The sequence below is a fragment of the Rhinichthys klamathensis genome, unplaced genomic scaffold (genome assembly GCF_029890125.1).
Source record: "Rhinichthys klamathensis goyatoka isolate OS25496 unplaced genomic scaffold, OSU_Roscu_1.1 h1tg000058l_1, whole genome shotgun sequence".
In the NCBI taxonomy this organism is placed as follows: domain Eukaryota; kingdom Metazoa; phylum Chordata; class Actinopteri; order Cypriniformes; family Leuciscidae; genus Rhinichthys; species Rhinichthys klamathensis.
Genome location: NW_026606603.1, coordinates 1,100,169 through 1,114,397, shown reverse-complemented (window position 1 = coordinate 1,114,397; position 14,229 = coordinate 1,100,169). Strand labels below are relative to the sequence as shown.

Sequence of the window (14,229 nt, the reverse complement as noted above, 5' to 3'; positions counted from 1 at the left end):
GGTAATGGTGATTCAACATTTATTTTGCATTGAAATTTCAACATCAACCATAATGATGATTCAGATGGAAAAACAATGTTTATTCAATGTTAGCTTGCTGTCTGGGTTGAGTTTACTTATAAAAACGTTTTAACTGCAAGTGCACTACTATTTTGTCCAATGAACACAAACAATTAAGTTGAGAAAACTTAAAATTTTGATTTATAATTTCGACCGTTTAACTTCCTGTTGTTGCGCATGCGCGGTCTGTCGTCGCGGTAACTTGCACGGGATTTCCCTCTTCAATCACGCTGACGAAGGGACTCGGGAGTGGATTTCGTCTGTTAAGAGGTAAGTTTTATTTTATGGTTGAAATTAAGATAAATAAACTGTACTCTTAAACTATAAAGTGCAATTTTATGTTCCTGAAAAATAACTCATTCTATACCACGTTAACGTTATCTATTCAAACAACACGGTCTCACCCCTATTCGTCACATACTGCCGTTTGGTCATTACCCCCTCACGTCCATATGCCGACGTTGAGGGTACCCCCTATTCGTCGCTTGATAACGTAGAGGGTCGTCCGATCGATTTGAGTGCAAATCCCTCATCTTTGAATTTTGACGAAATGGGTTATATCCGTCCAGCGGTTTGCCTGCGCTGGAAAGGATGGTTTTAGGCTATTAATTTTATGCTGCAAATGTGTATTTTGTAGTAGCGTGCGGCGCATATAGGCTACTGTTACAATCATTGGTGCGGTGACCATTTTCGTGGGGCAGAAACCCTTGTCTAAATCGGTATCACGACTTTTTTTCTCTCTTTTTATATAATTTTGGCCTACATTAAAATGGCATAATTACAGGACTGTATATTTGCTGTATGCTTAAAACATGCCTTAATTTAGGTGGGATATTAAAAAAATTTCGATAACATACTGCCGCCGTTTGGTCATTTCCCCCTCACGTCCATAAGCCAACGTTGAGGGTACCCTCTATTCGTCGCTTGATAACGTAGAGGGGTCGTCCGATAGATTTGAGTGCAAATCCCTCATCTTTGGATTTTGACGAAATGGGGTTATCCATGGGGCAGAAACCATTGTCTAAATCGGTATCCCGACATTTTTCTCTCTTTTTTTAATATATTTTGGGCTAAATTAAAATGACATATTTACAGGATATTTGATGTATGCTTAAAACATGCCTTAATTTCGGTGGGATATTTTGTCATTTTAGATAGCTGCTGTTTGGTCATTTCCCCCTCACGTCCATAAGCCGACGTTGAGGGTACCCCCTATTCGTCGCTTGATAACGTAGAGGGTCGTCCGATCGATTTGAGTGCAAATCCCTCATCTTTGAATTTTGACGAAATGGGTTATATCCGTCCAGCGGTTTGCCTGCGCTGGAAAGGATGGTTTTAGGCTATTAATTTTATGCTGCAAATGTGTATTTTGTAGTAGCGTGCGGCGCATATAGGCTACTGTTACAATCATTGGTGCGGTGACCATTTTCGTGGGGCAGAAACCCTTGTCTAAATCGGTATCACGACTTTTTTTCTCTCTTTTTATATAATTTTGGCCTACATTAAAATGGCATAATTACAGGACTGTATATTTGCTGTATGCTTAAAACATGCCTTAATTTAGGTGGGATATTAAAAAAATTTCGATAACATACTGCCGCCGTTTGGTCATTTCCCCCTCACGTCCATAAGCCAACGTTGAGGGTACCCTCTATTCGTCGCTTGATAACGTAGAGGGGTCGTCCGATAGATTTGAGTGCAAATCCCTCATCTTTGGATTTTGACGAAATGGGGTTATCCATGGGGCAGAAACCATTGTCTAAATCGGTATCCCGACATTTTTCTCTCTTTTTTTAATATATTTTGGGCTAAATTAAAATGACATATTTACAGGATATTTGATGTATGCTTAAAACATGCCTTAATTTCGGTGGGATATTTTGTCATTTTAGATAGCTGCTGTTTGGTCATTTCCCCCTCACGTCCATAAGCCGACGTTGAGGGTACCCCCTATTCGTCGCTTGATAACGTAGAGGGGTCGTCCGACATTTGAGTGCAAATCCCTCATCTTTGAATTTTGACGAAATGGGGATATCCATCCAGCGGTTTGCCTGCGCTGGAAATTATGGTTTCAGGCGATTAATTTTATGCTGCAAATGTGTATTTTGCAGTAGTGTGTGGCGCATATAGGCTACTGTTACAATCATTGGTGCGGTGACCATTTTCGTGGGGCAGAAACCCTTGTCTAAATCGGTATCATGATTTTTTTTTCTCGATTTTTTATATAGTTTTGGCCTACATTAAAATGGCATAATTACAGGACTGTATATTTGCTGTATGCTTAAAACATGCCTTAATTTAGGTGGGATATTTAATAATTTTCGATAACATACTGCCGCCGTTTGGTCATTTCCCCCTCACGTCCATAAGCCAACGTTGAGGGTACCCTCTATTCGTCGCTTGATAACGTAGAGGGGTCGTCCGATAGATTTGAGTGCAAATCCCTCATCTTTGGATTTTGACGAAATGGGGTTATCCATCCAGCGGTTTGCCTGCACTGGAAATTATGGTTTCAGGCGATTAATTTTATGCTGCAAATGTGTATTTTGCAGTAACAGTTAGCGTATAGGCCTACTGTTATAATCATTCATTGGTGCGGTGACCATACATTTTCGTGGGGCAGAAACCATTGTCTAAATCGGTATCCCGACATTTTTCTCTTTTTTTATATAATTTTGGGCTACATTAAAACGACATAATTGCAGGACTGCATAGGCCTACTTGCTGTGGGCTTAAAACATGCCTTAATTTAGGTGGGATATTTTATAATTGTCGATGGTATTTCAATTTGCAATGGCTTTAGTGAGCCTACAACAGTAGGCCTACAACTTTGCTTTTTTTGCACAAAAAAAAATAGCCTACTTTTATAGAACTTTCATCTCAATACTGATTATGAGGTTGTTATAGTCTACTGCAGAAATGTTTATTGCTTAATATGGACATATCCTTTGGCAAAGAGATGGATGCATTCTGGGAAGTGATGTGTTTAAATGTAATGGCTACATACACCCGTGTTTCTTTCACTTAGGCATTTATGCTGACCCCTTTAAAATTTTGAGCAAGTATATAAAATATTAAGACTGTACGTTTTCATTATGATTGATATTTTGGCGCAATTTTGTGCACACGTCACTATATGCGACCATCGCAGAAACTATTGCCCAGCGCGATTCCACCACGGTAAGTCGCTTACAACCTACAACAGTCTAAAAAGCAATATAAATGAATAAGCATTTACACGTCCAAAATAAAAAAAATTACGAGTTTAATAAAATAAAATAAAAATGATGTAGGCCTATGGCTATACATATATACACACCATGTTTTTGTGTGAAATACTCATAAATAATATTATATGATTATTGGGGGATATATATATATATATATATATATATATATATATATATATATATATATATATATATATATATATATATATATATATATAAAGTTTAAGTCTGGCAAGGCAAAGTTTAGACAAGTACCCTGATCATGTTATTCCTGTTTGTTTATCCATTTGAATTAAGGCAGAACAAGGATGTGTTCAAAATATCATGAACCCTTGCTCACACAATGACCTTTTTTATAATTGTGATTTCATGAATGAACAAGAGCAGCATTTACTTAACTTCTTAGCCTAGTAGTTATTCTTAGCCTAGTAGCCTAGTTATTCATATTGTAATATGTAGTTTGGTGATCTATTATTTTTTTATTTGTTCTTCTCTTTCTCTGTAGGTTCCTTAATCCCTGTCCTTTAAAAAAACCAGCACCTCATTACATCGAAAAAAAGGCACTTTTAAGAGCCACATTTGTCTTGTATCTTTACTCTCTCTACTGTTGTATTGTGTTCTCTCTCTCTCTCTCTCTCTTGCTGTCTTACTGTCTCTCCCTCCCCCCCCTCTTCCTCCCTCCCCTCTGAGTGAGGTTTTTGTTTGTTTGTTTGTTTGTTTTGTCTTTTTTTTTGTCCCTGTGTGTTTATATTTTGTGCCATGTCTGATCCTGAGATGGACCGTCTCCTGAATGAGATGAGTGACCTTGTCGATCAGGCTGACATCAAGCTCACCTCAAACAGCTCATTAGCATGCACCAGGAAGCAGAACCATCCACCAGTCAGCCTTCCACCAGTAATCCATCCACCAGTCGGTCATCAAACAGCAAGCAAGATGTTAGGTGGATTAAGAGGGACAGTGATGGAAACATTATTTACGGCAGGCCCAGATCATCCCGGAAACAAGCAGGTATGATTTTTTTTTTTAACATTCGTGTTAATTAAAATGTAGACTCCAGATCTAGTTTTGCATCTTGGAATGGTATACAATATGATCTCAAGTCATGGGTCTGAATTAGAACATATCTGAGGTTATTATTACGTACCTGTGCCTAGCATCAGGTAAAGTTTGTGTCATTGAGTGTAAAAAGCAACAGCTTTTTTGCTACAGCAGGTCCCAGTCACAGCCAGAGTCGAAAGACTGGTGTCTCTCATGTCAGGGCTCCGGAAACCAGTGCGGAAATGACCAGTGACTTTCTTTCCGTTACTGCAGGTGTGTTATTTATTTTGACTTCACTGGTTCAAAACTGTATGTTCATTTATTATAAAATGGCCATTGTTCAATGCTATTCTCTTTTGTTAACATAAACTACTGTTTTTAAATATTTTGCATTGTTTTAACAGAGTCCTTCCTTCTAGAGCTTAAAAGCTCACTGGGTGAGGACATACATGAGGATGAAACGGCACTTCAAGCCTCAACAGACTGGTCGACCCGAAAGAGCCTCATATCAGGGTGGTGGGAGAAAGAGAGACCCCGACTGGTCAACACCATGGTGGCTCGACAACATGCGGCAACTCGGATCTGCCAACATTGTGGAAATGGTCCAGCCGTTATCCGTTGTTCTGACTGCCGACCACACCCATTCCTCTGTGGCCAGTGTGATGTCAGGGTCCATCGAGGTCAAGTGTTCCACAACAGGGATTCGATGACACATGCATTTTTTCATCCATTGGCTCCCACAAATTGTGTTGTGGAGAGAGTTCTAACCCAGTGTGGTAAGTTTTTAAAAGTCACATTCTTAGACTTGACTGATAAACGAAATACTATTTTCTGATAGGTCGATGAAGCCGTCAAGTACATCTTGTTTAAAATAGTTGCCAGTAAATAAATGTTATTCTTTAATTCTCATCCATGTGTTTTTTTTGTTTTTTTTCAAGAGCGTCTTGTACCTTTGGAGATGCCAGAGACAATATGCGGTTGTCTACGAGTATCGTCCAGTGTCATCGCAGGACAGTCCATAGTTGTGGTTACAATGAATGGTAAGAAGAACTTTATGGGTTTGGGTGGGGGTCACTTCTGTAGAAGTGGCTGCAGAATTTCACCCACAGCTATTTGCTGATCACACCTCGTATATACTCCCTCTCACTTTTCGTCACAATTATGCACATATACGAATCATGAATATGTTACATTCATACATTTTACATTGTGCAATACATTTTCTTTATCATGGCTGGAAATCCAGAGGTGTCAATAGGTTGTGTGTTGATTAGATTGGCTGGGCCCACCTATGTGGAGGAAAACAATTAACCTTTGTTTGAACACAGTTAATTTGCCTGACAAAAGTGTGACTTCCAATAGAGTGCCTTACAAAATGTTTGTAGAAGTGTCCTCCTGATCCATCCTTAGTCAAAGGTTCCCATTTCAGTTGTCAGAATGACACAGTTTGGTCTGTCAGAATTAACTTCGTGTATATATTTCCTTCTTTTTCCAGGGCGATATGATCTCAGATTGCCTCAGATGAGATGCAAAGCATGTGAAGCCACTTGGAGTCCTGGAGTGGATGACCTGATCCGCAATGACTACTGGCCTGCCACTTCTCACTATTCAACTGTGTACGCAACAGATGTCCTTTTTTTTTTTGAAGACCTGAAGATGGCAGCACCAGGGATGTCTAGCCAAGCGTTTCTTAGAATGCTGGATCAACCGTTCGCTTTGGCCGTGTAAGTATTTGTGGTAATAATTGTGTAACTCCATAAATAATACTATGAGGGCATGATGATGATGATAGTACACATGAACATTTGCACTGTTTAGGAAAAAAAGTTGTTAAATTTAGACCCTTTATAAACAACCATAAACTCATGGTCTCTCATCAGCAGTTTGCACTGAGACATTTCTGAAAAAACAGGTCATTCTGAAGATCTCAACTTCAACTCCATTGGCTACAGACTTTGACATCTTCTCCCCAATATCATTTCCTGATCCCAGAAGTGATCCCTTGGATTAATGGGCCAAACATTGCACAGGCTTACTTCTAAACAATATGGAAGCTGTTGTAGCCCTCTTTGCATATAGATTTAGACTGAATGTCAAACAATATCCTGTATTTTTAATGGCCAGGTCCCCCCAATACACCAGTGTATAGTGTATGAGTGAAGTCTACACATTGTTTATTTACTTTGATATGTATTCTAAGGAGTGTTTACGAAGTTAGTACAAACATCCTAAAATGTCTCCATTTAGAACATTTTACTTCAGTGTAGTATATTGTTTAATTTGATCCGTTTTACTGTTCTCTTTTGTTATCTTTTACTGAACTCTTCTTTGAAACAGAGTGGAAACATCACAGCGGACAGCTTCCGGAAAAGCTTCTTGGAGTGGGAAGCTGTCCGATTCGAAGTGGACAATTTATGCCAGGTGGACCACTTTGACTGCCCAGCGTGCAGCCCAGACATGCTTGCAGTATCCGTTGATGGAAACCGTAAGCACTACAGATTCAAGAGTGCAGCAAGGTACTGTGTGTGCATTGACAGTCCATTACTTTGAAATTAACTGCTGTGAATTGAAAATCATATGAATATTTAAAGTTAATATGTATCTCTTTTATTCAGATCGGAGGAAAAAGCCATCTTTGATGGCGTGTTCATTGCGAATGATGATGACGTCGCAAGATTCGTGGACTATGTCCATACCTCAACCAGTCATGTAAACTTGCACAACTTCACTATATTTACCTATAAAACACCACGTCCTACAGAGGACTTTGTTTGAACAAGTTTGGACTGTTAACCATCTTCCATGTTTTAGGTCTCTGGAAGAGGTGTCTGTGGAGGGCAATGGTCAGCGGCGCGTGAAACGTCTCAGAAGTCCTCAGGAAAAACAGACGAGGAGGGCCTGGAACTCGCTGTATGTCGTCATGGGGTTCTCCTTCGTGCCCTCAATATGTTCAGGGGGGAGATTTTTGCTTACCCCCTGTACCTCCAAAAGCAAATGGCCTGTAAGACAGTTACATTTTTTGCAATGGATGTGGCATGCAAGTACTGGCCTTACCTCCGGAGAGTGACAGAGAAATGCCCTGAGCTTCAGGATCTCCTCACCATGAGGCCATTTCTTTCTGTTTTTCATGCCAAAGCTCATGATTTCAAATGCGAGGTAAGAGAAAATGATTGTCCATGACATTTTCTTTCCCTGAAATCCTGCATAAGATTGTTGCCACTTAGGTTTTTTATCTTTTCTTTTTTTTTAAAGGTAAAATGGAGTGGAGCATATCAGGAGGGGGCTGGTTCGACTCTTGGGGAAGAGGTGGAGCAGTGCAACGCCTTCCTCTCAAGGATTGCTGTTACGACAAAGCACATGTCAAAAGCAGGTAAGGTAACCAGTAAATTTTGATCCTGATGACATGGGTGAGCCACTTTGAGCTCATGCATATATGCTGACTCTGAAAATATAAAGCTCAGAATATTCAACACAAATGGATGGATCAATTACAATACCATCATCCTATTTTATTTGACGTGAGGATAATAAGGAAAGGCAGTGCGATATAAAAATTACACATCAGAGTACCATTCACCTACTGTCCTGCCATAGTGCTCTATGCCATTCGACTACTGTCCTGCGCCACTGTTTCATGCTATTTCTTCACTATCCTGTGCTATTTACCTAACCCTTTCATGGGACAGTAATCAAATGGCACAAGACAGCAGATTAGTACCATAGTACTGTACTGTAAGTTATTATCTCTGAAACGTTTTTGATTCAAGTCTGCACAGTTTCTTCTCCTACTGCTACTGGAAAGAAGGGTGATAATCTCATATTTTTTTATTTTTGCAGGACGCATAGACATGCTGACGATCATGGCCATGCGCTGGAACCAACAAAAATGTGACAACTTGGCTTCTACCCTTGCCCGCCGATATCGGAAGGTAAAGACACCAGTTTTCGCTTATACAAAATGCATAGCGATATTGTAAAATAAAATGGCATATATCACAAAAATATAGAGAAGACTTGCCCAGATATTCTTATATATATATTAAATATACGGATGGTTGCATGTGTAGTGTCAATTGTATTTTTTAGTGCCTTGATACAAAATATTGAATGTTCATACCACATATATTGATATATACGAATACGTATATACGAATATACTGTATATTTAATTAGTGTTGTATGTGGTTTTCAAATAGTGAAGGTACTTCACAATCCTTATCAACAATAGTCAAAGTGGTAGGCATTTCCCTCATTGTCATTTATGTTTGAAGGCCACAATAGCCCTGCAATGCCAGTTGCATAACCTGGAGGCCATGAAAACGGAAATGGACATCTCAGACAATCAACTGGAGAGCTTCATTGATATCAATGAGTGGGCAGAAGGTAGGATATACTGTTTTATACTGTTTTATACCTTTACCTATGGTGCTTGATGTATCACTGACTTATCTTGACTGCAATTCCAAAGAGGCTCATTGTAATCGTAGTCAAAGAGCACATACTCTGATTGCTGATGACGTGTGGACAAGATTATCCCCATGGAGACAATAAAGAACCTAACTAACCTAACTATACTCAACCTTAGCTACAAGTGTAACCTCTCAGTTACAGAGAAATATGAAAAGATTGTTGAGGCTTTATTTTGCTCATACACCAGAAATAATATTTTTTCATGGAATCAAGAAGCATATTTCTGATCTCTCCATTTCTTCCTCTCAGCAACAACATCCCCAAATGATGCTGATGTTGCCGCTGTTGCCAGCCGAATTGAGGAGCTGGTGGCAAGTGTTAAGAGGAGGTCCCAGCGTCTTTATAAGGATAGTGACGGATGCAAAGGACGTGCCCGAATCCGCCGAAAGATCAGGGAGGAAAAAAAAATCTTAAATTCTGTAGTGGAAAAGTATAACACCTTGGTTCCTAATGCAGAAAAACTGACATTGGACACCATTTTATCTGACGAGATTGTTTGGCCATGGCAGCTTACACACGGTGGTATGTACACAATTCCGTTGACTATGTGAAATAGTAACATAGTGGCACAAAATCTGTCATGCCTCGATTGTAACCCCAGAAATTCTTTAAATACTAATCTTAAATACAACCAACTTATGTTTCATTTATGACTCTGTAGATCTAAGGACAAAGAGGAAGGCGTTCGACATTGTGATGGCAGTAAGGAGACTTGAGGAGGAGAAGAGGATTCTTATTGCAGAGATGAACAAGCATTGGAAGTCTCTTTGCACCCGTGCAGACACCCTGAAGCAGATGTCATCCCAGCTTTCTAATGTGACATCAGGTATGTATTTGTTATACTTGGCATACATTACAATATTTCTGAATGTTTCTAATTAATAAAGGCTCAATGTGTTTTAACATGTAAGGTGAGACTTGGGGCCTGCTTCAAGATGGTATCCGAGGTCTACAGAGCTTGACGATGAAGAACAAGGAAGCAAGCAACAGCCTGGCAAAACATGCAAAGAAATGTTATGTTCAAGTTCTGACTGAAACAGAAATTAACTTTGATAGTAATTCTGAGGAATACCATACCAGTAGTGACTCTGACCAAGATTAAACATGGCCAGAGTCCTTTTTTATGCTGTTGTCTGCTGGGGAGGCAGCATTAAGAAGAGTGCCGCTGGGACAGGTTGGTAAGGAAAGCTGGCTCTGTGTTTGCATGGAGCTGGATTTGATCATTTAACAAACTGAGGATAATTTGCAGTAGCAGTCTTCTGTCATGCTCAACATTGAGGAGGTCCTTTGTCCCCAGGGCAAACCAGAAACTCAATGTCACAGAAAAGGTTAGGGGAGGAATGGACTTTTCAGCATGAGTCTCACCCTGCACCAACCATCACATCACTTTGTTTATTGGACTGTCTTACAGGCTACATTAGCCCCTCTACACATTCTGGACTGTGGTCCCAACATTTACCCCTGTTGGCTTGTATAATCTTTTTTTCTTTTTTATATATATATTTAAGTTTCTGTTGTTCTATTTATTTTATCTTCTTTGTATTGTTTTTGTTACGCAATACTATTATGCTCTCACTCTTTTTTCCATAGTCATATTTAACATGCAAAGCTTTGCACTGATTAAATCCCTGCACTGTTTACTTTTGCACTACCACTACTGCACATCACTCCATAGCTGCCCATCATGTATCACAGGGTCAGTCCCTACCAGGCCTTTGTAATCACTTGACATGCTCTTCACTTTTTACATTTGTGATTTTTGTTATGTGTCTGAGCTATGTGTGTTGTTTTTGTGTTTGTATAAGCTAATAAATGCCTAAAATGTGGTGTGTCGTCTTAAGTAGTGTCTGTACTAGGGGGAAGAAGACATTTCATCATGACAGTTTCCTCCATCTCCTAGATACATCTTACATGGATACACAGATAACATTTATTCACGAGATCATATGGTTTATATGTATTTCTTTTAATGTTAATATTCCTGTCTTATTGCCAGGGAAGCTAGATTGCTTTGTTTATTGATATTTTTAAAACTATAATGCTACATCTACCAGCATTTATTTAGATGTTATCATGGTATTCATTACATTATTTTAATAATATCATTTCAGTCTGACTATTGGTGAAACATTACAGTATGCTGTAAGACAGAACACTACAATGTGGGCCGAGCGGGTCACATGCGAATCCCATATACCGCAATGCAGGTCAGGGGGTCTTTAACGCCAGTATAGCTTCAATGTACATAGTTAATCAGTGGTTTTGTCACAAGCAACAACACTGCTCAGTTTTGAACTTTTTGAGTGTAGTTGAAGCCCATCCACAGCAGACAGCAGAAAAACAGGAGCCGAACGAGTCCACCCACCCAGCCCGGAAGAACTACAAGTAACACTAGCTTTGTAACTGTGTTCTGTGGTGTGTCTAGTGGAATTTTGCATATACCCTGTTTTTGCGGGGATGGGGAACACACTGGTGTCATCAGATTTTAAAATTTTAATTGTTAAATAGGTCAAAATAGCTTATTAACATATTTTACAGTGCTTACAGTGGTTAAACATTGGAGACCATATCTGCATGACAGCTAAGGTCCAGAGCTTTCTATAACAGCTGGTCCTATGTGTGTTGCACGTTCTGTTGCTAAATGACAAGCCTTCATACATGTACTGGGTTCAAGGTTCAGAGCAGAGGTCAATAATTCAAATCAGGAGTAATGTATCCTCTTCAGACTGACATAATGTTACTGTCGAGGTTGAGACCTTTCCAATGATGTGCTTGCTATAGTCCCACGACAACGTTTTAATTTTTACATATCATGAAGACCACTTTGCAGGTGATATCCTCCTTTATTGTCCCCAGAGGGATTTTTGCCTTGAGTTCAAATGCTTTACACATAACACTTAACATATTATTTTATCATACATCCGGCATATACTTTAAACAACATAAACAAAGTGATATGTAGCCAGACTGAAGCACATCAAAGCCACAGTCTATTGCTCATCTTTCAACCTACACACAACCCTATATGCATTATATCATGAAGCTATTGCACAACCGCTGCAGCCTCAAGCATCATTATTTAAATTTTTAATTGAGGTAGGTTTAAATCAGGCCTATAGTTTAGAAATATTTAGTTTACATTGGGGTCCCCTATATCTTATGCCTGAGGATAAGAGCTCATACTTGGCATGGAGAATATAGATATAGTTAGGGTTAGGGTTAGAATAAGTGGGGACTGAGTGTATTTCATGAATAATGCAACATTTTCCTGACAATTAAGACCAGAGGCCTTTGATCATGAAGACATTGGCCAGATTAAACAGCACATCAGGCCACATGTGGCCCACCTTGCACAGCCAGGCCTTATATTTCCTACCACTGTCATATACTCTTGTCTTCAATGTTTCTGCCTTTATTTTCTTGAGACCAGCTTTGAAGGTCTGCACGACTCTTTTCGTGAACCCATTTGAGAGGTGGTTGGAAGGGTGCTGTCCAGGGCAAGTCCATTGTCTAATAAAACTTAGCCTGAGCTTTTCTATAGTGATTTGAGAGGTGGCGGTAGTTGTTGGGTATGCATCCATCCACTTTGAAGGCGAATCCACGACAATCAGAAACATCTTTTCTTGGAAAAGAGTCAACAGACCACACAAGAGAGAGGAATGTAGGATGGTCGGTTTACTAATAACTGCTTATTTTATAGGATTACACCAGCATGACCTGACTATCCAACAGGACAGAACATTCCACTGCAACAGGTAATTCCCACACAACACAAGCATATTCACCCCCTAGCGGTAATAACTGGAACGGCTAGAATTGTATTCAGTCTACTACAATTACTGTTTCAGTTTCTTTTGTACAATTTCTAAAAGACTGGTACAAATACAATGGTCAAGCAGCTCATCAGGTTTGTGAACAGAGAGTTTGTCCTGTAATATTGTACATGATGACTGATGAGATATGTTGACAGACCTGTATGAGATGGAGATGATCGTCAGTGTGTGAGAGCTGCTCCAGCTCAGTGATTTCCTGCTGCAGCTCTTTAATGAGATCTTCAGTCTGTTTCTCTGCTGCTTTCTGCTGTCCCTCTATCATCTCCATCCGATCAGACCGACATCTCTCAATGTAGCCAATCAGAACATTGAAAATCTTATCACTGGGGGATTTATTTTTCTCTGTGTTTTTCTGATAAATGATAACGATTAGAAGATTCATCTATTACGTTTTATCCATTTAATTGAGAACCTTTATGAAGCTGATTGAAATATTATAATGCATTATCAATTTTACGTTTTAACCTCCACTCACCTTTCTCAGCTCTACTGAGTGCTGGATCTCTTGAATCTTCTTTATTCTGACCTGGATCATCTGATGCATGTCAGTCTACATACAGAGAAACAGATAACTTCATCCTTTGACAAAATTCGTATTAAAAGACAAAATTAATTCAAAATTATGTGGCGTTTAGTACGTTTTTGAGGATACATTTTTTTTCTTCTTAAAAGTAAAAAAAAAAAACTTTTTGCACTTTAAAGGTAGGACAGGCAATTTCAGAGTGGCTAGCATTAGCAAGCTAGCTTTGAAAGCATGAGATCCCACCCTCATGTGTCTCCAATGCATCAGATGAAATACTGCGTTAAATTACCTTATGTCTCAAAGCACATCACATTACAATAATAGTGAATTTAAAGGTGCTCTAAGCGGTGTCACGCGTTTTTTAGGCCAAAACATTTTTTGTCACATACAGCTCCACAAACAGCAACAAAAACAAATTGGGCTAACCCGCAGCACGAAACATAACAAACTGTTCCAGCCAATCACCGACAAGAAGGGTTTGGGGGGTTAGTGTGCAGATGAGGAGGAGGGAGGGTCTAGCTCCGTTTTGTTTGACAATAGTTCGAACGTCAACAAGAAGTGACGTCACCCAGGATCGCTTAGAGAACCTTTAAATAACTTTCAGAGCTCTTACTTGTTCAACTTGACTGCTGCAGATTAATTTTGGCATTTATACTGTTGACATAGAAACGCATAAATCTGAGTCTGAGGACGTGAACAGCTCCAGGGAGAACGTCACGGCTTAATTACGGTTACGACTGTCACATCCACCAGCTGGAGTGCCCTTAATCTCCAGCAGAGGGCACTCCTCCTGACTCCTGGGCTTTTCCATTATGAACTTCACTTCCCAGTATCCAATGACTGTTCATGATTGTGTAATTTTGTTTAGCTGTGTGTGATTACCCTGGTTAAAGTCGGCCTATCTAAGCCCTGTATTTTCATTCTCACTTTGCATAATCTTGTTTTGTGTTACACTGCTATTTTGAGCTCCTGTAACCTGGTTTCCCTTGTCTTGGATATCCTTGTTTGCCTGTGTTTTTGGACTCTATCGTACGTTTGGTTTGTTTGCTCTATGGTTTTGACCCAATGCCTGTTT

General features: G+C 39.5%; 1 protein-coding gene across 1 annotated transcript; it reads left to right on the top strand.

The window, feature by feature from the left end:
- The first annotated feature begins 4,777 nt into the window (after nucleotides 1-4,777).
- LOC130083741 (uncharacterized) lies at nucleotides 4,778-7,508 on the top strand. The gene is made up of 4 exons (XM_056248749.1): nucleotides 4,778-5,008; nucleotides 6,666-6,844; nucleotides 6,944-7,037; nucleotides 7,140-7,508. The coding sequence occupies exons 1-4, from the start codon at nucleotides 4,778-4,780 to the stop codon at nucleotides 7,506-7,508; spliced, it is 873 nt and encodes a 290-aa protein (XP_056104724.1).
- The last annotated feature ends 6,721 nt before the right edge of the window (nucleotides 7,509-14,229 follow it).